Source organism: Aulonocara stuartgranti (genome assembly GCF_965226115.1).
Source record: "Aulonocara stuartgranti genome assembly, chromosome: 12".
In the NCBI taxonomy this organism is placed as follows: domain Eukaryota; kingdom Metazoa; phylum Chordata; class Actinopteri; order Cichliformes; family Cichlidae; genus Aulonocara; species Aulonocara stuartgranti.
In genome coordinates, this window is record NC_138948.1 from 7,428,185 (window position 1) to 7,454,915 (window position 26,731).

The 26,731-nt window shown below is 38.3% G+C and overlaps 1 protein-coding gene across 1 annotated transcript in view; it reads right to left on the minus strand.

Moving 5' to 3' along the window:
• Window positions 1-26,731, minus strand: part of srrm4 (serine/arginine repetitive matrix 4) — a 65,145-nt gene that overhangs the window by 24,507 nt on the left and 13,907 nt on the right. The window contains exon 2 of the mRNA XM_082555759.1: window positions 5,335-5,457. Within this exon, the coding sequence (XP_082411885.1) occupies window positions 5,335-5,457 (123 nt within the window). The remainder of the gene's footprint in view (window positions 1-5,334; window positions 5,458-26,731) is intronic.

Below are 26,731 nucleotides of genomic sequence, written 5' to 3' on the forward strand. Positions count from 1 at the left end.
GCCATTAACAAAGGCTTTAATAGACACGCACAGTGCTATTTTTGAGTTAAGGCATTTAATGCATTGTTCACTTGTCCACAAACAACGGTGATGTAAAAAGACACTGATAATTGAGAATTAAACCTTGGAAAACATCTGGCATGTCTTAAGAGTGACATAAAGACATGGGGGATTTGAAATAAAGCTTAAGGATTATGCAAATTACCTTTACTGTACAAGAGCAACAATAAGTTGCACTTGATTCTCTAATGTAATAGAAGTACATAGCAGCTATGGAACAATATAAAAGAAGGAAAAAAACCCTAATTGTCGTGATCAAGGTTTCCAATTCTCTACAGTATAAATTTAATTGCATAAGTGTCAGTGCAAAGTGTGAGCCTCCCACTTTGAATGTGAATGTGCATATGTGTGTGTGTGTGTGTGAGTGTGTGTGCATATATATATATATATTCACACACATATTTCAAAGTGAATGAAACTTGTCATTAAAAAGAGAAACCTTTTAAAAAAAAAAAATAGAATAATGATACTAATATTCAGGTGTTATTTTCATTGCTCAGCATTTGACTTAAGCTATCAAAATGCCTGCAGATGCAACTATGTACGATATATTTGGAATCATTTTTATGCTTACAGGAGGGTAATTGTTGCCATTTATGTGTCCAATTTAATGTACCTCCCTGTTACACAAACAGAGGTCATGCACATAGTTGAGTGTGATCAGGACTGATCCAGACAGTGACAAACTGCACTCCCCCTTGATATATACGACCACAGAGCTCTGGAGAGTATGTGCCTGTTTCATCGGATGCAGAAGAGTGTCCTGCTATAATAAATGGCCCTGCTTGGAGTAGTCGGCAGTTTGGTAGCATTAGGAACTGAAATGCATTAGGGCTGATTAGACAGTCCAAGCCCAAGTACCCTCTCCTGGTAATGAGAACGCTTTGTCACTCATTAACACCTCTACCATTCTGGCCTTGTAGAAAGAGAGCACAAGACAAGCATTTGCATTTCTTCTTGCCAGCAGAAACACTTTCTTTTGATGAAGTTGAGAGAATGAAAAGGAGAATGAGAAAGCAGTCAATTGCCAGCTGCACTAGGAGTGGTGATTTTGTGAAACAATGGTGTATGAAAGGGAGCTTTTGGGGAACTTTTGATGAAAATATATTCAATTCAACTTTTTTTTTTTTTAAAGAATTGATGTTTTAATCTGAGCCATGATTATGCATGAAGACCATACATGTATGTGACTACATCTAAGATGTCATTACCTATATTATTATAAAGAACAAAACATGTCTCTCTCCCATGAAGCACTGAAGTACGTTTATTTCAGCTGTAACCAGACACACTTCTATGTTTCAAGTGAAGTTCAGACTGTTTTCATTCGATACCCAATTCACTGGAAATAAATCTAAATAGTTTACTTCTGCATTTTGCTCTTTTTGTTATTTGACAACAACTACTCTCAAAAACCTACTCATTACATCAACTTACTATTTCTAGATGGAATCCAGTGTTAGCGGCTTATGGCCTCATGTTATAATTAACTTTTTTTTCTCTGCCAAATTGCTGCAGGCCAATTAGCAAGATAACAATCCACAGAACAAATGTCCTTCTCAACAAAAGAGATTTTTCTCAGGCAATGCTTTGTGAGACAAAGTATTTGGAAATGGATCTAGCTCGTTAGCCATTTTAATAAAAGGCAATGAAAAAACACATGCATCTAACCTTGATGGCTTGTGGAGGATATATCATGTAATCACATAGCTTTTTTGTGTGTTTTTAAGGCTTTATGGTATGTTATGTTTCCTCTTTTTAGTTGACCTTGCGGTCAAAACAGCGTGCATGGGTTTCTCTTCCTTGTTTTTTGTCTTTTAATATAAATATAATTTGATAGAATTTACCAGCTTGACCTTTATGAAGTACAATCTCTACATACACAGCAATGCTGCAGGTTTTTGATTTATTAATTGTAATGGCTCTACAGTGAATTTCAAATTGAAGAAAGTATCAAGTATCAAGGCCTTTACTGCAGCCGCCCTCAGTTGCTGCTCATTTCAGGGTCTCCCTTCCTTCTGTTTTGTCTTCAGTAACTGAAAAGCAGCTCTGCTGGGTTGAGATCAGATGACTGTCTAGGTCACTGAAGAATATCCAATTCTTTGCCTTGGAAAACTCTTGGGTTGATTTTGCAGTATACTTTGGGTCATTTTCCATTTGCTATGTGAAGTGTCATCTGATCAGTTTTGTTACATTTGGCTGAATCTGAGCAGTAAGCAGAACTCTGTACTCTTCAGAGATCACCCTGCTACTTCAGTAGCCACATCTTCGAAAAACACCAGTGACCCAGCTCCACTGGCAGCCATACATGCCCTATGCCACAGTGTTGCCTCCACCATGTTTAACTGCTTGTTTGCTTCTGATCATGAACTATTACCTCTCTATACTTTTTTTCTTCTGATCATTGTTCTAAGAATTTCATCTATTCAAAGATATTTTTTCATAGCTGTCATGGTCTAGACTTTGATCATGATACAACTACCTCCTTGAGACTGTTCTCGACTCGGATAAACATTCTGAAGGGATTTTTCTTAACTTATAGAGGAATGAATTCTTTGACCAGTCACTTTAGTTGAAGTCTGTCATCTTTCATGTCTTTCTTTGGTGTTGCTGAGCTGGCCAGTGAATTTTCCTTTGCATCAGATTGTTGATTTTGCCACTCTTAAAGTTTTCCTTATCTCTCTTCTAGCATTATTTGGAATTTTCCAATAATGACATCCTTCATGTGCATCAACATCTCTCTGGACCTCATACTGAGAATTACAAAGACCAGATACCAAATGTAAACTCAAGACTTGGAATCAACTCTAGATGTTTTATATACTTGTCACATGATAAGAGGGGGAGGAATGAAGGAAGAGCCGTACACCCATATGAGGAAATATCCTGTGGAAGAACAGTGTCCCAGAGCTCACACAATGCCAAGGTGCACTGAACTTGCTTTGGTATCTTAGTATATTTCTGTTAATGATTCTGTGAATGAATCTTTAATTCCAATATTCCTAGTATTTGCAAAGGTGTCGTTCACAGTCCACGTCTATATACGTCTAATACAAATCATTGCAAAATAGATCTTGAGGAGAAGTTGGTTTTGGAAATACAAAACAATAGTCTTTGACCCCAGAGATCAGGGTTAGCCTCCAAGCATGATTTGTGCTTCGATTTAGAAAGTAAAATTGTTTGATTAAGGTTAGGTAAAAGATTTCGGTGTTGCCAAACATTGTGTGTTATGATAGAACCAAATCGGCAGTGATATATGCACTATGGATCTATGTATGTCTATGTATCTATGGCTCCACAAGATTTGCCAGGAGACATCAAATGTAAGCAAAAGAGTGGATATTATAGATAAACAAACCTAAGAATTTGTTGCTAAGTAACATTAAGCAAAATAAATTCCTGCAGTTATGCATTTTAGAAAGCAGCAGCAATGCCATGTCATCTTGCATGCCACTGTATTATCAATCACATACATAGTCCAAATTAACAATGTGTGGACACATTGTTGCAGTCTTTACAAGGTAGATTTACTTCAAACCTTAAACAAGTACAGAGTCCTCACACTGGACACAAAATTCATTTATGTGAAATATAAGGGCGACATAACAAACAGCAAAAACACAGATAAGTAAGTATGAAAGAATAAAATCAAATCTAACACTGGGCAGCTTAAAGGACAGTAGAGTAGATATGCTATAAATACATCGTCTCCTTGATTACAAACAGAGCTCTGGTTTTCTTGGAGTTCGTTCCACATATGTGCTGCATAAAAACTGAGTGATGATTAATCCTGTTTATTTTTCAATACGGGAACAGGAACCAGGCTTGTGCCAAAACAGCTGAGAGGTCTGGCTTGTTCATTATGGCCTCTAACAAACGTGTTTTTAATCACCTTTAGCTGTAATCTTACAGTACTTTACTGGTGATACAATTTTTAAAATTCATTTCTTTATTTTTTTGATATAGCATGAGGTTTTGAGAGTTTGACTTAGTTTAGTATCTCATTAAAATTAATGGATGCTTTACTCAAAGTGGACTTCCTTTCATCGTCTCAGCTAGAACTTGTAGCAGTATTCTCTCTAACCTTCTGCAGCTTCTAGCATTGCTGTGCTTTTTGGTCTGAATGCAGCCGTGTTGTGCAAGATTTGACACTGAAAATGCATTCATTTTATTGCTCTAAACCTCATATAGTAAGACCTACAGTTTCACAATAAGATCCCTGCATGAAGTCAAGATCATCTCTGCTACTGTCTGATGAAATGGATACGCTGCAGAGCTGCTGTATAAGAAAGGGTAAAGTCATCATTTAAGAGGTTTACCAAACCAAATGATGAAAAGACTGTGGTTCAGCAATGGTAGAGCTTTAGTGTACGTTCTATGTGCACTATGTACACTTAGCACACTGAGAACTACTCTGATTTCTTAGTATTTAAATTTTAAAACGCTGTAACTTGGAGCTGCTGGTGAGAAGGGTGTCTCACAGAAAAGCCCCAGTTCCAAAGATAATAATGCTATAAATCTCTCTCACCGTGCTTTCTTCTATCAGATGTCTTTTCTTGCACGCATAAACCAGAAAAATGATTATCAGAAGCCTGCATGCCAGCGTGTTCTCTGCGCTTGCTGTTAAATTCAAAAACAAAGAGAAGCAGCCGCCGGGTAAAGTTCATCCAAAGAGAAGAGATTCATGTTTATGATCCGCTCTTACACTTCAGATGCTGCTTGAGTCATGTTTTACATATCACTGCCTGCTTCCCTGCTGTGTAACTGCAACGGCTTTGAAGGTGTCAGATTAATTAAAAAGGTTTCTTTCCAAAAAAAGAAAAAAAGAAAGAAAGAACCAACTCTGCCTGGATTGATTTCTCCAACTCTGAATAAAAAGCCTAAAAACTGTTCTTCTCTGCATGTGAAGAAGACTCTTGCATCTGAATGACACAGCGTGGAATTCCTTACACCATTTGTATTTCCTACCCCGATAAGAGTGTTTGCTTTTCCTGCACCGGAATATAGAGATTAGCTTGGGTTTCTTGTTGAGAATCAGGCCCTGAAGGTGTGTTGGTTTTGCTGTTAAAAAGGCTTTATCATCTACAGACGCAACCAAAACAAACTTTAATCACAAAACTCAACTGATCAACAATCATACATGTTTAAAGCCCATTCTTTTCTCAACCTTCTCATCTCTTCACAAGCACTTGTTTTCTTTTAGTTCAGAAAACCCTCCTGATGATTTTGAAGGATTGCTACTTGGCATGTGTGAAAACACAAAGGCTAACTCACCTCCTGGCCCTGCGATGGCTGCGGTGTTTGCGTCTGTTTCCTTTGATGCAGCCATATCTGTCCCTTGTGTCCACAGCTTTCCTCTCATCAGGCTTGAGCTGCTGGCAGGTTGTAGTTTCTGAGCTGTGGGGGAAGAGAAAAAAGGACAAATAAGATTCAGTTTTTGCTCTCGAGCCTTCAGTGAGAACTTCAAGTGATTTTTGCAGTTGTCCACACAGCTAATGCTTCCATCGCACAATAGTGAGGGGGCATTTAACATGCTTGGTTAGCCTTATTCCCTTTGGTCGACTGGGTATGTGTTTTATTCCCCTCCATTTCTTTCCTCCAGCCACTCTCTAGGAAAATTGGAGGTCAGACATTTACCATTCAAATCAATGTGTCAATTGAAATACAGTTATTTACATGCCTCAGCTGGCCTGCCATTTTGTGAAATGGTGCTTTCTGCCTTGTGCTGGAACAGTTCTTAAAGTTTTGTCCTTATCTATGACCTAGATATATTTAATAAGACGTAAATGCAAAATCAAACCAGACACTCAGATTTTCTGTTTTGTTTTGGGTTTTTTTTTTTTTCAAAAGTGAGGAAAATTATTTCTGGCTCCCAAATAATTTTTCCATAAGTCAGGTGTTCGGGTAATTCAACCACTTTTCATCTACAGTGAAATACGGCATAGAATGAATGATTAAATAAACTGAATGATTTGATGTGAGCACACAGTTCTAGCCCTGCTTATTATTCTCTGTTTTAGTCATGGGAGATTTGAGCGTAATTACACATTCTCCTCTTCGTCGAGTGGCTCCCGTCTGATTGTAATGAGAAGATAATCAGAGCCAGAGATTAGGACGTCAACGCCGCCTCCTCCTCCTCTTCCCCCAGCGACGAGCAGGCAGGGCCCGTCGCTTTCTATCTTCCTCACCTTCATTCTCCTTAGCCTCTCAGCATTAGAGGGAGTGCCCCTGACAGGGAACTAATAATGTAAAATGGCAGACTGGGTGCTGCAACATGACCAAGTGTGTGAAAGGTGATAGGGGAGATAAAGACAACCACCGGAAGGATGATTAGTCTGATAAGGAAGGCTGATGGAAAGGAACCTTTAAATAACCTGGTGATTTGGCTAATTTTCTCCTTGCTGATGTAGAGCTGAATAAATGTCAGACCACACTGTTGCCTGGTATTAAGGATGCCTAATCAAATACACTGAATTTCACTGAAGAAAAAAATAGTAAAGTAAAGAATAACATGCCATCGTAATCTCAGCATTTCTTAATGGGGGCCTGTATTATATTCTGATATGGATGCTAAGACTCAAAACATCTACAATTCTACACAAAACTCAAACTCATACTCAAAGATGTATGATTTGTTGCTATAACACAGCAACTAATAGATTTTGTTGAGACATTGTTTTCTAAACTGATTTTTTTTTTTAGTTTTGGTCTATTGATCAAACAAAAACAAGCACAAAAGATGCAGCGTTTTCTACATACCACAAGCCGACATTATAAACAGCATAAGCTGTTATTCACTCATGTAGCAAAGGGAAATGTCAGCGGTGAAACAACTTCAGTAACAGTTCATTAACTGATTTTCAGTATAAAATACAAACGCAGAGTAGAAATGATTTATGAGTCATGTGTTTTCCATACAATTTGTATCCACTTGCAAAATATCCCAACCAGAATCAAAACACATAATATCAACTGAATGATGGCCGTTCATCTTAATCTGGTGATTATAATGAAGAAAAGGGGAGAAAAAAAACCCTATTATGAATCCTTATAAAATACAAAAGAGTCAAGTAGTGGATGCTAACTTTCCCAAAAGATCATTACAAAAATGTACAAAAACACCATTGGTCTCAAAAGGCCAGTCATTACAGACACACACATACACACACACACGCACTGAATCACTGTATCATAACTCCACTGTTTTTGTGAGCAATGTATCCTGATAGTGCTGTATTATATGTAACTATGTTGCTATCTGTAAGTATTTTAACAATATACACAATTCGCTTTAGATACAAGCACGAGCTGAAAACTGCTCTGCCCTGTTGAACTCTCCACTTTATGTCCCTGAACAAAGAGCAATTTTCTTTTACTGGCCCCATTTTGGCTTCTTTGTTATTTGCTGTCACTCTAAAAGCAGCAGTTGATGACTTTTAAATGAAATCAATTTTGCTATCACAAATGCACGTTCCCTTGATCTGGCCCTGCAATTTATGGTTAGAATTTTACAATAAGCACCTGGATTTATTGCAAGCTGCTTGTATCGGTCAAACCAAACCTTGTGCTTATTCTCTTTTCCATGTTCACATGAAGTCCTTTATTCTAATTTATAACCAGACATCAGTTGAAAGTATTTAAAGGGAGACTTCCAAGTACCAAAACTACAAAAAGCAAATCAAAAGAAATACTGTGCATCTTAAGTTAAGGTGCTTGGTGACAAAGTATTACATTAACTGGGGATCTGTTTACCATAAAAATAGGTGAAAGAATCACAGGAGAAGCTCAATTTTCACCCAGAAAACTTAAGTTTCAGACTTTTTTGGGGGGGGCTGTTTCTTGTCGTTTAGGTCATTTTATGTACTAAAACAACCTGATAATGGCTTAGTCACCATAACTACTCAGCTAAGCATAAAGAATACCCTTTAACAATGTAAAACACAGAGTTGGTCCCTACAATTTGGGTAACTTTCTGTTTATTACACATTATAGCCTGGTACAGTGCCAACGAGCCATATCTGCAGGAGGGATCACAACAGACTTAGCGGGCTGATAAAATTCAAAGTGAGGGTAGCATCCCACTTTTTGACTTTTTGAACTCTTTCTTTTATTATGTGCGTCAAGTTGAACGTGTGTGCTGCAGAACATCTCCTTTGGCTGTGTTTCGGGAGGGAGCGAGAAGTGACCATGCTGTGATCAACTCTTGTTCCAGTCTTTGTCACAGAGGGAGAGTCTATCTCCTCTCAACATGAGGCTCCCTTGCTCCATCGTTCACCACTGATGCTGACACGGACAGATGGTACACAAAAACATGCTGCAAACAAGATGACAGTGCTTTTTTTTTTTAAGGCCCAGTGGCTGTGATTTCCCCCTGTGCACAATTCCAAATTTGAATGGGGGACTGTGTGTGGTCAACAGATGCAGAAGTAGCTATATCAACATATCAAGCAAGAGGTAATTGGCTGAAATAAATTATTTCTGTATTAATATTAAAATATCTAATGCCATGATGGTGCAGGGCAGGGAAAGACGGGCTCCTCCCTAAAGCAGGACCTGTATGGTTTTAACAGAGGACATCATTCCATCTGTTTAACTTTCAGTTAGAGATGGGTGGTCTGATATATCATATAATTATAATTCAAAATATAAGTATGCTGCTTTATTTTGGGATATCATCTGCTTTTTGATCCTCATCAACTCATAAAAAGGTCCCAGGCGAATGTGACAAAATATGTTCACAGAAGGCAGCATGGTGAATGAAAACACTGTGGTGAGAAGACCAACACTGTAAGATGAGTTCAACTAAATGTGTGAGGAGAATTGTTATTTGTGGCATAGATTATAAGTTTCCCATAGAGTAAAATCTTTTGGCAAGTTTTCCTACTTCTACTTTCAGCTGTGTGCTGAGATAATCATAAAACATCACAGACAGCTAGAGTCACAGAAGGATCGTCATAGTTTGTGTACAGTTTCATTGTCCACACCCCATTTACGATGTAAAATTGAGATAAACTGCTACAATGTCTGCCAGGAGCTAGACAGTAATCTGCCAGCTGCTTTACACACCGCCAGCGCACAGTTGGGGGTCTCAAACTCATAACATCGGCTGACACTGTACAGGTGTGCGAGAAGCATGCAGCCAACCATTAAACCCATGCACCTGCAAAACACCGCTGCACAGCTCTGATGTTTGCATTTCAAATGTGTCAAACGTCTCTCTGACGATTAATACAGATCGCATTCTCGGCTGACGCAATTAAATTCTGCTAGATGTTTTCGTGTTTTCATCCGAACTCTGCTATTTCAAATCAAGTTTTTACTCAACGCGTGTGATTAAAACTGCTGCTTGACAATTCAGCAAAGCTTCTGTGGCAGCTTCAGAGTGCTCAGAGCCGTGTCAGTTTAGAGCTTCTTTGGGGACACAACAAAACACACATCACTTGAATGCAACCTTTTCCTTCTAAACCTTATGTGTATAGATACCCCACTTTGACAGAATGAGATCTTACAAGATAGCGCTAAGAGACACCCAAGGGGAATTTGTGCATTTTCTATTCTGTGATCTCCTGAAAGCACAAACAGATAAATGCACTCCCTCGCTGCTGTGTTATGGTCTATCAGCATAAATGATTGTACCCTGACAGCCTCTGCTGCTAGCGTAATTAACCTTTAATTACACATATTTGCAAGTATATTGTACAAGTAGTATCCATGTGTACTTTTGAATTTACAAAAAAAGAGCAAACAAAGAAGGTGCGCTTCATTATGAGCTCTTGCTAACTGGGGAGATATTAACAGTTTTACAGGAATAGTTCAACTATTTGCTTTTACTCCTGCAAGCAGATAGTTAGCCTTTTTTAATATCCCCATATGACAAATTTCATAACTATATTTTGTCTTAAGCAGCAACAAGCAGCAACAAACCAGTACCAGTATGGAACCTTAATACAATCTAGGATCCAGCATTCAAAAATCCATATTGGCTGACTTTCCTCTCATTTTGGTTGCCATGCCATCCTCACAGGTGCACCGTCTTGCTGAGTGAGTGAGCCAAGAAGACTCATGTCTAATGGAGCAAGTGAATAACAAACTGCGCCAAGCAAGTTAAGGGATACGTGGAAAGATCAATACTGCTAATGCTAAAGCAACAACAGGAAAACAACATCTGGCGCTCGATGGATGATATGTCACTTTGTGACACAAAGGAAGAGGATTTAAGGCTGAAGAAGATTACTGTTAAGCATTTCCCCCCATCAAGTTAATTGTTAACACCAAGTAAAAGTGCTCATAAAAAATCTTTACTTCAGCAGCACATGTATTGGTATAAACAATCCCTCCCTATACAGTGAAGTAGCCCTTAGTCCAACAGCCCAAATACCCTGATTATTCAGAGTGGAGGGTTTCCCCTCTAACTCACTAGCTTATAGACATGTCAAGAAAAGTGTAAAAGATAACAAAGAATGAGGGAGGACTTGTGTGACCTTCACCCTGAGAAAAAGAATCAGAAAAAGACTGACAACAGTGCAGAAGTGATGCTTTTATTTTTTCTGTTTCCGTAAATGATTTAAGAGTTTCCAACTACTCATGTGAGATTCAGGGTAGCTAATAAACTTTTCATTATCCCTATCACAGTGACTGGGAGCAATTGATTATCATTATTACAGGAGTGATGATAGTTGAGATAATTACTAGAGAAAGAGGTGATCTACTACCACAATTAAAATCCCAACACTGTGGTCCCAAGTCACTTTGCTTTAATTTATACTGAGAGTGTTTATCTATGTTTTAGACTCAAGTGGAGAGCAACTTTATCACCATCCAAAGGACAGAAGCGAGCAATTAAATCCCCACAAAGTGAATGAAACACATCTCTCACGTGGTTAAGTCTTAAGGCACACACGACCTGCTAAAACTGTTCAATGAAAAGTTAAAGTGGATACTTTTAGGTCAAGTGTTATAGATTAAATGTCAAGAGATTTTTGAGGCAATCATTCAGCTGAAGAAACACACAAACAGGCCTGCAATTAACTAGTTATAAACAATTAGCCACATGAGCCCCAACCACTTCATTAACACTGCAGAAAGTTGCTGGTTTGAGCACTAGAAGTTTCACAATCAGGAAATGGCATAAAATTATGAAGTACTGATTTAAATGAGCTTCTAAATATGAGCATATATTTTGCAAAGTGAAATAACCCCCATATGTTGCTGTGACAGTCCAGTTTCCATGGCCTCTATTGTGAAAGCATGCTCTCTAAAACATGTCAGCCCACGTTAAAATGTGGTTTCATTTCTTTCAGCTACCAAAATCACCTAATGTTTTCACTCCACAGGGGAGGCAATTTTTCTCCTAAATGTGCGCAGATGGGTAATAGATTTTTGGTGACATTTCTCCTACCAGCTAAATTGCAGCTTTGGATGCAAATCCTTTTGGGGGATTGAGATCAGCCCTAAATTGGCCGCCTCTTCTTCCATACTACGCATGAAGGGAAGGCAGAATGATAGAAGTGAATATCAAAGATGTAAGCCCCAGCTATGAGGTATCAGTGGCTCCAGGCAATTTTCCGTCTTTGCTAGTTTGCTCCAAGTCTAACATTAAATTTCAGCATAAAGCTTTGACAGCACCTTAGGCTGCTATCATGTAATGATGAGAGTAAGTTTTCTCTTTTCTTTTTAATTTTAAGGACCATGATTTATCTACAAATACACGTTTTTTATTATTGAAAAGCTTCCTACAGAGTGCATTAAAAAGTAATTCATTTAAGCAACTTGTAAACTGTTTTTATGCACTGGTATTTAGAATTATCATATTTTTTAGTCAAAAGCACCTGATGAGCATAAAAACTGCATCACAGAAGATGAAACCAGTGGCTTTTATAAAAGATAGATTTCCCTGTAAACCTCTAAAGTCAAAAGAGGTTAAATTAGTCAGTGTTTCACAATAAATTTAAGAATTCTCTTTCCCAAAGATACCTGGACTCCAACTGAACTCAGGCCATCACATTTAAATGCACTAAGTGATATTTTTCACTCACCAGGCTGAAGAGGCATGTTTTAAACCAAACCACAGTCTTTCCCCAAACCCAACCAAGTAGTTTTTGGTGCCTAAAACTAACCAGTGAGTGAAAAGAAAAGTCAAAAATTGTGTGCAAAAACAAAATTAATAGGCAAGTGAAGTCTTAAATAAAAGTCGACTAACTACCAGACCTGTGACTTAATCCAATATTTGTCAGTGTCCTGTATTACTGAGGCTTGTATGTCAAGACACTGATGCCAAAGTACATTGGGTGCATTTACAACACCAGCAGTGCTGGGTACAAGACATTACAAAGTAAGTTACAAAGTAATATGTTACTGTAATCAGATTGCATTTTTCAGTAACGCAGTAATGTTACATTTCACTATACTAAATTACTTCCAGGACAGAAACAATTGCTTTGTTCTGCTAACACAACTTTGGCTTTTTGCAACCCTCTGCACAGACAGCATGCTAACGCAATGCTTGCACACAACCATTAGGTGTTGTTGTGTTGATATGTGGGACAGTAGCATATAGGTTTATATTGTTACCTGGTAATTACATGATAATAAGTGTAAGGTCAATTTCATCATAATTCATTGTAATGAATTATTTTATTCCAACAAGTAATTAAGTAACATACTGCAGTACTTTTAAGAAATGTAATGCATAATACATAGAAGTTTCTTGAGCTATGAATGTAACACTGAACACCAGCAGAACAGTAGTCATGGAATGAGAGGAGGACACAGAAAGTAAAAAGTAAAAAGAGGGAATGTTACTTGTGCATCGGTATAACAAATACATTAAATGCCATTAAGTTGTATGCCACTGAAACATGATCTTATTGTTAATGCATATTTACTTAATGTTACCCGCTGATATTTTCGGTACAAGTATTTTTTTTTTCTACCATGGTCCATGCACTCCCTGATTTTTGCTCAAAACAAATGGGATCATTTAGTTGCATGGACTATGCAAAGTTCGCAACATGGCTTTGTAGTTAAATTAAAAGAACTGATTCTGATTAGTCCAATTAAAATGTCTACATCATTTGTGAATATGAAATACACTCATCATCTTTGCCTCACTATCAGCCAATCAAGAATAGCGAGGCCTTTACCCTTGCAGCGGGTGAGTACCATGCGTGCCAGAGTGACTTTGAAGACAAGTGAGGTTGTTTTATTCAATTATTGTGTCCTGATGATAAAATGGGAGCAACATAATGGCTTGATTAATTTCCTTATCACGGTGAGCACAAAGAGTAATTACAACCAAATCCACCGCTTGGTGAACCACACATCAATCAAATTAAAGCAGTCTCCACTCGGCAGCAATCACTTTCAAACAGAACAAATGAGTCGATTGGCTCAGACCCCCGCCTCCGGCCAGAGAAATGTTTACCTAAGAACTGTAACTCCAAGCAAAGGTTACTTAGGTTGATTAGAAATCTCTGAATATGTCAGAAATTTTAATAGAAATTGTGTATGCACAATTATAATGTCGGTATGAGCGAGGTTGTGTAGAACCTGAGTGGTGTTATGTGCCCAAAGCAATCATTATAGCTCATGACAATCTCGACAACTGGCAGCTACAACCTAGCAGGAAAGAGGTTTAGAAAAGCAATCAAATGTCAGCTTATAATAACGTTGGGGCAACTCCATTACCATTGCCCATACAAAGTAGTCATGGTCCTTATTGACTAGCAATTCCTATAAAATTTAGCCTTTACAACATGTAAAGAGGCATGTTGGCATTTCTTATAATTAATGGGGCCTGGTTTAAAGAGATCAGCTGAATCTCTTGGCATGTGAGGTCAATGCAGAAGGAAAACTGAACTCTGACCTCGGCATTCTGTGATAACATGACTGCTCATTAGGACCATGGCGTGGGGAGCTCAATCCACCAGTGTCATTTTTTCTCTTTTTTTAAAAGCCTTATTGAATTGGAAAAAAAAATCTTCCCAAGTTAAAGTTACAGGATGTTGAGTAAAGTAAGTAAGTTGACAGTAAATACTGCAAGGCACAGAGTTACTCTTCACTATAAATATCAGTCAAGTCAGTCATCAAACCACAACCAAATACTGGTGATAAAGCAATTAAACCAATGTCTTTCCCTCAAACTTTGCTTATTTTGCATCTGACAGTGTATTTCATCTTTAAGAGAAAACTGAAAAACATATTTTCATAGACTTGCTTAATAAAGTAGCCAAACAAATAAAAAAAGACCAAATGAAATTAAATGTAAACAAAAATGAAATAATGCTTAGTTTGAAAAGGTAACAATTTAGAACATAAGACAGAACATTTTACTTTCAAATATCAGGGTATCTGTAAAATCATACCATGCTGTCCCTGAAGCTAAAGCTACCAAAGACCAGCTCATTGAAATTAAAATATCTCTGGATGTTCCTCTCCAGAGATATGTAAATGAAAACTGGAACATCAACTGGAGGAGGAACCCTTTTGGAAAATAAATTCATGTTTTTAGCCAGTAAATTAAAGCCTAAGGGCTTTACTTGACTTGGGTAAACCTACTGCATTTCATTTGCAGCTCTTTCTATTTGCCCTCTCTCAGTAGGGCTAAAAATCAAATCAAAGCACAGTATTAGCGCTCAGATTCACAAGAGCTGCTGGAGCTGTGGTTCATTATCGGAGCCACTACAGACGGAGAAGAGAGGAGAACTTGTAGGAAGGCATACTGGGGTATCTTAACAATTGGATAACATCTTAATATGACATGCTGTGACTGCTCAGAGTGTATGATTTCAGCATAAAATGTCTAATTGGAAAGTGACATGTGAAATATAGCTGCAGCAATTCTAAATTGGAAGCTACACCTCGAGGTTCCAAAATGATGGCACCATTCCCTGCTGCTGCTACTGCTGCTGCTATGCATTTAATTCTTGTTGAATGTCAGAGAATGAAAGGCTACATTTATGGCAGTATGGTGCATGGAGACAAAGCCAATGGGGTAATTGGCAGCAGTTGACTTCCAATAGCAAAACATTTTAACACAGGCAATAAAAACTGCTCAACAGCAAATAGATAAATCCAACTGATTAGCCCATAACTGTCCACGAATGCCAACATTTTGCTTCCGACATGGCCAAACGCAACAATACTTTACATACTTTAGAGGCAGTAGAATTTTAGCAGTAGAATAGCTCCAGAATCAGATGGTCGGTCCTCACTGCAAATATTGTTAACATCTAAACTGGTAGTGTTTCTCATCTTTCACGCATCATCACGTGTGCATCAATTACTTGCTTCTAAATTGAGTTAGAAGTGATTAGAGGGTTCGTTGTGCAAAGGCGGAGAGAGGGAAGTAGGCATAGTTTGGTTTAATTAGCAGCTTGTGAGCTCCACTTCCTCATTGCACTTCTTCCTGTGTGAAGGAGATTACTGAAGAGCCTTCTGCAGATGCTAATGTACGTGGAGAGCACTGAGGAAGAATCATTGTGAATCCCATGTTTAATTAGCACAACCATGTCACCAGAGATGGAGGAAGCTGCTGAATACTGAGCCTCTGGATGACTGACAGGCGGCGTTCCTGAGTTCGACCAAAGAACAAGACAAAGAAGTTGAATCTTTTAGAAAAGTTGGATGATGGAAACTGTCCTGTTGTGAAAAGGAACTCATTTTGCCAACAAAGTCTAATTTCACCAGTCAAACAGGCAGCTGACAGATGTTTTGGGGATTGGACATCTCTGTTGCTCCATTTTTCAATGTAGGCCAGAGAGATGGAACTGTGTTTCTGTGAGAGCACATTTGTGAGAGCACATTTCTCCCAGTTAATTAAGAGAGTGGAGTAGAAAATAAAACTACCACCTGGCTCAAACTTTATCAGCCAATTACACAAGTAAAATTTACCAGCAGCAGCAAAGGAAACCATAAATAACTATTTCCATGACACTAAAGCTAATTTAAAACCCGATTTGACAGACCAGCAGCCATAGCTGTCTGCGTTAAGGACCTTCTGAGCCGCCTTTCCCCACTTGAGTCTCCAATTATCCACCATCACATTTCCTTGTAGTTGCTCCATGGGAATAATTCTTAGCATTAACTTAATAGTTTCTCTGCACACCTGTCTGCATGCACAGACCTCAATGAGCAAACAAATTATGACCCTAGAATTTGGTATTTCAGTCCCTCCCCTACTTCTGCCTTAATGAGCTGCTGGCTTTCCAAACTAATTCGAGTCAGAGGCGTATGAGGTATGCAGCCATCATGACAAGATGAAACTCAATGGGACAGTTGACACCTGGGTGTGGAAAGAAGAGTGGGAAAACCCCTGACAAGATCTCGATCTATGCTAGTAATTAGAAAATGGGTTGAGAGTAGACAAACATGTTCCATTGCTTTTGATTACCGTCTCTCTGTATTTCTTCACCTTCAGCTCTGAATGCTTTTACAATGCAAAATAGCCATATAAATAATTCATGAAGCCCAGCTTATGACCACGTTTGAGAAGATCTGTTCCCTCATTAGGTAATCAAGTGGCCCAGAATTTTCTCTGTTTCTTTCTGTAAATAGATTTTACCTCCTATTGTAGAAAGAGTGTGCAATCATTGGGAAGGGTGAAGCTTAAGAATGAAGAAACCTCTGGATTCCTTTTCATTCTCTCATGTCAGTATCCCTACTTTTATACGCTGAAGAAAGACTGCTTGTCATACTTTACGAAGAAGAGGATTTAAATCATCTGCACCTGTCTCTTCCCCCTCACCTGTTCTCATTATAGTTTTCACATTATCCACTCAGTTCTATCATGCCGAGTCTGGCATTGAGACATGGACAGGTGAGCAATCCCCATGATCCCTCCTCATGTTCTCATCACTGCGCCATCCTGTGCCACCTACCAGGTGTGGCGCACAGGCAGATGGAGGCACAGCATCCAACAAATCCAGCAGATCTACCATCGTTTTGATGCTATAAATGTGCCTCATTGAATGGCATCACATGCAACCCGCAGGCAACAAACTCCCCACGCTTTTCATATGCTTGTATAAAACCTCCAGGCTTGTTCGACTTTGTTTCTGTGCTCCTTTAACCTTCTGTCTCTGTCTATTTGAGTCTCATCCAAAAAAGTGGCAAATTCCAGAGTCCCATAGCACCTACTGTCTGTGGTGTATCGGAATCAGGACCTTCTCCCACGATTGCTGCTGTACATCCTTAGTGTAATCTCTCTTTTGCCAACTCTCTTTGCTTTTTTACTCGTTTTTTTCTTTTCTATTCCTCACATTGTCTGTCTGTCTCTCTCTAGTTTACCTTCAGTCATATTTCTCTCCAACTCTGTTAAAGAAGCAATTTTAAACATTGTCTGCAGCATGAACATTGCAGGCGCTATACATCATCTCAGTCTACCATGTTTACTACTCACACACAGGGAGTGAGCCTTACTTCCCCGGATGACAGTGATTTGTGGCGCATGTATAAAAGAAACTCATTGTCTACCTACTCTACATGACTGTGCTTGTATATACAGTTTATGCATAAACAGAAGTGTGTACTGCCGCTGGTTAGAAGTGGTACATATCAAGTTTGGCCCTCAGGGAGACTTATATTAGCTACATGCAACCTACCATTCACATCTAAAATAATCAAAAAAAATTGGAGCCGGGCATTCAAAATGTGGCGACTACAGAGAGCAATCAAGACACCCGCTGAGTTTCCCTTCCTCCACCCACTTCTCCCCCTTGATGCTAATCAGCGAGGGAGCTGCTGGCTGTCTGGTAGAGCTGATCTGATTTGAGACAGAAATGCCGTTAGCTAGTGGGAAGAAAAGGCAGAGTAGCCTACACAATATACCATAATCAGAGGAGGCACGCTGATCCAGTGATGGAGTATGAATACCTATGTGCTTGCCATGTATTCTCCTAGAGATAGTTTGGTCAGTATTACACATTCTTTAAAAGTCAAATACAGGGATACATTTTGTCAGTGTCTGAAGTGTATAAATATGGAAAGTGTCAAAATAAAAAGACAAAGATACTAAAAGTACATTAATATGGCTATGAATTAGTTTGTTAATTTGCTCAAATATATGATCAAATAAATTTAGAATTATCTTTTTACATTTTTCACATTTCTTATTACTAAAATTGACATTTTTAACTAATCCAAGTTTTTTAAAAAGTGAATTATTTCATGTATAATATATAGGTTTCATACTTAGATAGATCTGGTACTTTAACACTGTGCAAAGAGATACTTTGCAGTTTAGTCAGTTATGTATTTTTTATGGTGTAAACCCGTATTTCAGAGGTCTCAAACTTGAGGCCCGTGTCACCTCTACTTGCTTGACCATATATTGACGTGAAGAAATATAATGCAATTTGGCCCTTGAAGTTACTTTTATTGTTGGGGAGGATTTGTTTGTTCTTGAGTGCAATGTTAAAGTAAGTTCTTTAAAAAGAAAAAATAATTTAATATGAAGCTAATATCAGTAGAGAGCACAAAGATGTTGAGGAATTGGCTGTATTAGTTCAGTGAGAGAGTCATTTGTAAAGAAAACAATTTTCACTAGAAGTCAAAAACTAATGTCTGCATGTATTTTGTTAAAAATGAACTAAATTACAGCAGAAGTGCTCCACGTGTCTGGCCAGAAAGAGAGTACCAATTTGTTTATTTGGTAGTTCAATCAAAAGTTTCAGTTAGTTAAGAGTGAGAAAAAGAAATTGTGTTCACATTTGCAGTTTTGTCTTATTGTACAGTTTTTGACATTAAAAAAACCCAAAAAAACGCAACATTTTGAGTAATGAAAATGAGATCACGCTGCCAGCAGCGGTCCACAGCTCATTTAAGTTTGAGACTCCTGCCATATATGAAATAATATTTAAGTTTTCTTTTGAAATCAACATTAAAAAAAAATCATTGACAATGACAATCACTATTTTTCAAGAAAAACTGTCAACAATTCGTCGTTTTTGACCTTTTCATTGTAAAGATTTGCTGTTTTGTTTTCTGAGACATGACAAACCAAGTCACCATCTGGGTACTATTTCATGACAATTTATAGACCTGGCAAATTCTCTGATTAACTGACAATTGAATGAAGTAATCAGCACAATCACAAATTTCTCATCTTTCACACATAAAACAGCAAAATAGATTTTTTTCTCCCCACTTGAAGCTGGACGGGCCAGATGGAAACTTTATTACCTGTCTGGCCTCTCAATTAATTTGTCGATTTATGTTGCAGCTCAGTATCATGATTTAGGGTGGCAAGACTGACACTGAATAACAAACATATTCAGTGCAGGTTTCAGTTTAGTAGTCCACCACAAAAGAGACGAAAACTTGCCTACTGCACACTAAACTGACCAGATCTGCATGAAGCATTTGTATCAAGAACTGGATTCTACTTTAATGATATAAAAAGATCACAATAGTTACACTGCTTGTTAGCTGCTTATTTTAATTAGCAATATTTGTAATTTGGCCAACAAATATTTTATGCAACAAAATTTACAATGATTTTCTCAAATTAAAGCCAACCTAAAAATAAATTTTTAAAAAGTGTAATTGTGACAATTTCAAAAACCTACACATTATTGTAAAATTAAACTAATTCAGTGAAAAATGCCACCTTCAGTTTATACTCCACAAGTCTACATCCCTACTGGAGGGTGTCTAACCTGCTCGTGGTGATGGTTGGAGGTGACCTTAGTCCATGTTGGTACACATAATTATCATTTCCCTAAGGGGGGACCTATGATCAATGAGAGAGTGACCTCACCCTCTGTACGCACCCCCTTGAAAGTCAGATAATAAATTGGTTCATCTCACCTCCCCTACCATCCCTGTTATTTAGAGGGCTATCCAAAGGAGTCCATTACCTTTTTATGGAAAGGAGGTTCATTCAATTTGCTGGCGACCCAATAAGAACTTTTGTATGGATGCATGGCAAGGGGGCTCAAGGGCAAGTGAATTATTCCATTATGCTTAATGTGTAGGAAGGCAAATGCAGTCAAGGCCATGAGGGGATTTATTTAGCCATGTAACCTCTGTTCCTCAGGAAGAAACAATAACTAACTGAACAGGTAAATTCCACACAGCATCTGTCTGCATCCCTCTTGAATATTTATAATTGATAATATTTATTTAGATTAAAAAAGATTAAAACGTGTTAAATATAAAGCGACAGAGAGGTGTACTTGGCTTTGTTAAGCTGTCCAGCTGCAGATGGAAAAAAAAACCCATGCCATTATGGTTTGGTACTGCTGGACTGTATGAAGATGTAAAACTTCCAAGCGTTCTGTCCAGACATTCAATTCTTATTTGGAGTTTAAAGTGACAAGTGAATTGAAAAGCATCACAGCCACACCGCCTGAAATTACTGGCTTAATGAAAGAGTTGTCTTATATTTGGCTTAAACCCCATTAAAGGATAATCCTACTAAAAGTCAAAGGTTTTGTTTAAAGGATTCACCATGCAGCATTACCAGCATGTACGGTGCTAATGTCGAAATAATAAGCGGCATCAACTGTAAAGCGACATACACATATGGTCTTGGATTGATTAGAGGTAATCTGTATATAAACTCAATAAAGTGAATGTAATTCACAGGGTTCACAGTTGTATGGCCATTAAAGCTGATAAACTAATTTCATGCATCGCGGGAAGATTCTATGAAAAAAATATTGTTCAATATATTCAATAATAGCATACCTGTCCTTTAAAGAAACCCAATACCCAACTTTTGTGTGTGTGTGTGACCCATGTATGTGTTTCTCAAGATATATTTAGACACCTACTAGTTCAATTAGTGGGTTATGCATTGGACAAGCTCTTGCTCATCAGTGCTTTTGTCAAGAACTAGTTTTCTACCTGAACTCTTTCTCAAAATATCTGAGTATTGTGTGAATAGCCAAGAATATGTGCACCAAAAAACAAAACAGACAGACACATACGCATAATTCACACAATTAGTTAGCTCTAGCCAGTTATTTTCTTTGAGTTTTGAGTCAGTGTGAAAACAGGAGCCATCAGTAACCATATTTAATGTGTAGGCATACAGAGCAAACAGATTTATGCACTATTTTAAGTGCATTATGAAAAGCATTGTTGCTTCATAACATAGCCACACATAGCCAGTAAATATACAATACAAATTACATCTTTCATATTGTTTTCCACTGTACACGACGTATTGGGAAATAAGATATGTTCCAAAATAACCCCGTAAGGAAAAGCCTGTCACATGCTTCAAACATTATTTTGACAGCATATTTTTTGTCACCTTGCTGGCAAACATAGATGTACCCTGAGTGAACTGAAGTACCACCATCACTGAGAAGTGTGCATAGAAATAAACTTGAACCTCTCTTCCTTTTTTGTCACAGAAATCCTATAAGTACATTTTCCAGAGTGGAAATAACAGCGAGGGAAAGGCGAACTAAAAGTGACTCAGGAGTTGAGAGTCCACTCTGTGTTCTCAGGGGAACTAAAGGTTCTGGGGTTTAAAGGAAGGTGAGTCTGATCCTGCAGTATTTTGAGCGGGAGCAGATTATAAAAAACATCAGCAGGTGGATGAAAAGTGACATAAGCTGTATTCATAAAGGGCCATTTTTGCACAGTATGGTCAGGAACCGCACACAATTAATACATAACCTTGTCAACGTCAATATGCCTGACTACAGCGAAGATAACTTATGTTATTGATATGAGCCATTGTGATGCACACCAGTAAGTAAATTATTATGAAAAGATTTATCACAGCAGGAAATGTCTGTGGTTACTGCAGTTGGTTAGCAATCAGAAGTGAATTTTGAATCAAAGCTGCCATTTGAAACCACTTTCAGATTTAGTTTGCTTTTGGATTATTGAATTGGATTTGAACTGTATGGATGCAGGTAAGTTTAAGGCACCAAAAAAACATTCTGCTTTTAGTTCAGTGTTCATATTTCATGCAACAAGGCTGAAAGAGATAACTTCCCATGTTATAGAGCTGGTTTAGGAGATGCCTAGTTTTATATATATGGATTGCTTTCTCCTAAAATTAATGGAACGAGAGCAAAAATCTCAGCAGCAATGCAGCTTTTCAGAAAACATGCCCAGTTTATTTAAAAACCTTCAAAAGGTTTAGTAGACTTCAAAGTCCAGTTTTGAGTAGATTATTGTTATCAGGAGACCTCTAGCTTCATCTAAATACAATCAGAAAATTGCCCAGATGTGTTTACTTTACAATTAAAAAAAAAAAATTAGATGTCATTGCAAAACCTTCTCACGTTCCCAAGCAATATTGGACCCCAGGGCATGTGGAATGGGGCTTTAGGGCAGGATCAAAATTGATAGCATAGATTATGACCTGGAGGCGAAGATGGTATATTGCTAAACGGGTATTTAAAAACGACTCCTCCAATCTGACATACCCTCACCTTGGTGGCTGTCAGTCAAACAGTAAGACAGTCTATCAGTCAAGCTGGAAGACTGTCCTTTTGCTTCAAAGTTTATGAGAAAAGATAGGGTGTCTGTGAGATTATTTGTCCTTTCCTATACAGTATTAGCCCCTAATCTCCTGCCTCTCTCGGCCCATTCTCAACAGGATGAGGTGCTGTTAAGGGCACTGACAGATGGAGAGAGGGATAGTGGAGGACTTTGGCAGAGAAGGAGTAAATATGTCAATCACCTGAAGCACTGAGGAGTTTTTCTTGGAGAGGAAAAGAGAAAAGTCAACAAGCCCAAGTTCATTTTCAACATCTATCCATTAAAGGCCTTCGGATTAATACACCAGAACACATGACCCCTGGATATTTATTATGCAGTGTGAGTTTAAATAAAATGTTTTCCTTATCAGCACACATAGTGGTTTGAAATCACGCGCACCACCTGTATCTAAAAAGCTCTGCATTTCAAAAGCATTTTTCATCAAACTGAATAGCGAGGCAAACGTGCAGGAAATCAAGGACTCAGATAAGTGGATTAAAAATAGAAACTATTCTGCTTTTTGACTTTGACGTTGATATCTACATGCATTAAGTTTGCCCTTTGGCCATCATGACAAGGATTATGCCACCAGTCAGGTTCTATTTATTTACTCAAATCATCTTTTGATAGGCCAACCCCCCCACCTTGGATGAATATATCAAACAGAATGAGGGCATCCTGTTGTTAAATTGTAGCTGACAGCCTAAGGTTCATCACAACATCTAATGTACTGTGCTGTATTCCATTGCAGTAAGTTCTGAAACAATATTCAAATATAGACAATGTAGGTTAATGTGGAAGCTGATTGGATTAGGCAGATGTGCTTTAACTCCAGTCCTTTGGGACATCATGATTATTGCAAACATGGTTCAGAGTTTTTTCTATTTTAAACCTTTGGATTCTTTGCCAAATGCTCCCTTGGTGCATTGCAAGAAAAGCAAAATAAAAGAGTCAAACTTCTAGAACAGTCTTAATAATTTAGCAGTCTTCCTCAGAACTAGGAACTCATTTAGCTGAGCACAAAAGGCACTGGTGCATCGCCCTGGTCGGATCAAAGGCAAAGCATTAATTCGTGGCTTCTCGTTGTAGTCAGATCTGGTGTTTTATTGCAACTAGATTTCTTTAAACTGTCTTCAGACTCAAAGAGAGTGCTGAGACAAAGCAATTCTATTTCTCCTGCAAGGGCACCGCTGAGCCCAAGTTTAAATTGAATGCCCCAAAATAACTGTTTAATTATGTGGCTATCTGAGAGGCTTTCATGTTTTCCAAATGAATCAGGGGGAGTGTGATAACCGATTCTTTCATCGATGTAAAACTGGAAAAAAAAATGTCTCTCAGCTTCTATCAAAAGTGATAGGAAGCCACTGAAATGAGCTCTTGTGCCAGAGACATTAATTAGATTTCTTATAATTAGGTAGACTATCCTCACATCACCCCGATCTGTGCCAGATAAATTTAATTATTGGGCAAATTCTACTCTACCTGCTCTGTCCATATTTTTACAAGGCAGTTCTTCTGAGGATAATAGATGTCTTCGTTTATATTGGTTTACTTTCAAGGTGTTTTCAAAGGCAAATTTCCATCACAGCAGGTAATGAATCTGTTTGTGCTGGAGAGATTTCATCTGAATGTTGATAATGACCAGTTCTTTCTGAAGACCTGTTTAAAGTAAGTGAACCGAAAATGGATCAACAAGGGGCATATTTTAGCTTTTGTGACCATGATTACATATAAAAATTTATTTTGTTAAATAATATTCAAATATTGACAGCTCTCCAAGATGCTTCTCGGTTACTTAACCTATACTTGAAATGTGTTTGTCAGCAGACAACTGAGATTACGGGTGTATGGGAACTGTAGTTTTCCATGTATTTTGCACAAACTACTACAGGAAATGAATTTATATTTTTATTTGCATACACAAAGGAAGGCGATCGTGGCTCAAGAGTTGGGAGTTCGCCTTGTAATCGGAAGGTTGCCGGTTCGAGCCCCGGCTTGGACAGTCTCGGTCGTTGTGTCCTTGGGCGAGACACTTCACCCGTTGCCTACTGGTGGTGGTCAGAGAGCCCGGTGGCGCCAGTGTCTGACAGCCTCGCCTCTGTCAGTGCGCCCCAGGGTGGCTGTGGCTACAATGTAGCTTGCCGTCACCAGTGTGTGAATGGGTGGATGACTGGATATGTAAAGCGCTTTGGGGTCCTTAGGGACTAGTAAAGCGCTATATAAATACAGACCATTTAGATTTATTGGATTCTTAGGGGTACAGCTAACAAATCGTTAACTTAAAACCATAATGGTGAGCCCTATGGTGGAACAGATGGGGATCACCAAAGTAATTAGGACTAACTATCTGACAATTACAAATGCACAAGATTTCGCATGATTTTAGAGTCTTTATTCAGATGATTAAAATCTCTGTCATCACACCAGCATTGCCCAAACATATTTAATTAGATGCAATGTGAGTAACAAACATTGAACAGACAGTGAAAACAGCAAAACGATAAAAACTGTGTTTTAGTCAGAAGGTTATTTCCTTCTGCAGAAATTGTTCTGGCCCCTCCCTGGCCTTGTATGTGCATAGATGGTAACCCTGAGGCATGGAGAGCAGCAGCAAATCCCCCTGTACAGAATGAAGCACGAGGCAACGGCAACACAAAGGACATTGATTAAGTTAGTGGAAAAAGAGCGGCTGAAGTGGAGGTGGTTTGCAAATCAGCATGCAGAAATATAGCAAGAGCAGCTGCACCACTACAGCTTAAATAGCATGTCCAATACACAAGATCGGCCAAAAAGATATGCAGACTGGTATCGGCTGAGCTATCAGCTGACGTGGGCTGGCACTGCAATGAGCTGATCTTCCAAGATCTCCCAAACTAATGTTAGGCTCACTTTTAAGATTTCTATTAATATCCTGCAAAGTACCATCTCATCAAGTCTTAAATCTACTCAAACAAACTGAGTCACTGACTGAATGAGTCAGCATTGCATTTGCTAAATGGCATCTGCAAAGTAATTTCTGCACTCATGGTATCCAGAGCCACAGATTCCCTTACACTGACCACATTTAACAAATGTCCAATGACTGAGCATTTAACAAGGCTATTACTAAACTTAATTAAGGAAATAAATGAGCCATTCCCAAGAACCCAAGTGACTCAAATACCAATCTCATGGTGTCTGGGTAGTTTGCTGATGTCATGTAAAAATAATAACTTTCCCGAGTTATCTTCTATAGTCTGAAAATAGAAAGTTGCACGACTGACTCACCATTTGCTGAAATCATTTCAGATTGAAAGATCATTCAGTTGACGTGTGAACGAGAAAGCCAGATAAGATCTCTCTTTGTTTATGCTTGTTTTTTTGTTTGTTTTTAACTTTGCGTTGTCATTTGAAGAAATGATTAGAAGATGATGTTTTTATTCCAGAAAACAAAACTGAACTATTAAATAGTCTAAAAAAAGACGAAGGTATCCATCTATCTTTTCATCTTCCCATTTCTTTGTGAAAGACGAAGATTTTGACTCCACTCTCTTGCATGTCTCTCTTACTTCGGGAACAGCGACAAACCTGTCAGCTCCATTTGTCCTAATCAGTTCTCAGTAAGATGAGCTGGTTACTGCAATGTCAGTCAGAATAACACTCACAATAGGAAGTAGCACACTGGCAAGATAGGTTTTTGAACAAGCCCCCTCTGCACGACTTTCTACTCAGCTTCACTGTCACTCTTTGACCTTGTTACTGACCTTGACATAGTTTCTACTGCTCTGAATCAGCCTCTTGCTTTAGTATTCCTGATCTATACTTGTTCATATGTCATTAGAGACTGTGTGCCTCTGAAATCTGCCTTGAATCTCTATAGAGCAGCTTCACACAGTGCAATGTAAAACATGCCATGAGAGCTAAAAGTCAAATGTACACTGTAACTAGCCTAGTTTTAATTTAAAACAACCAAACAAACAAACAAAAACAGCAGCAGTTTTGAATATTTGGTATATTTGATGGCTCCAGTTATCAGTTATTTCATTTGACGGCCTCGCTCCTTTTGAAGAGATAAATACATTTAAAAAAATATAATAATTACTAGTAGAAAGCTAAAGGGTGACACTTATGTCAATTTGAAGCATAGTAGTATTTTTTATTAACTGTAGATGTCTTGATGCATGCTCAATCATCCAGGTAAGTACATATCCAAAAGTTGATTCTGTTCATCTCAACGTAGCGCTTT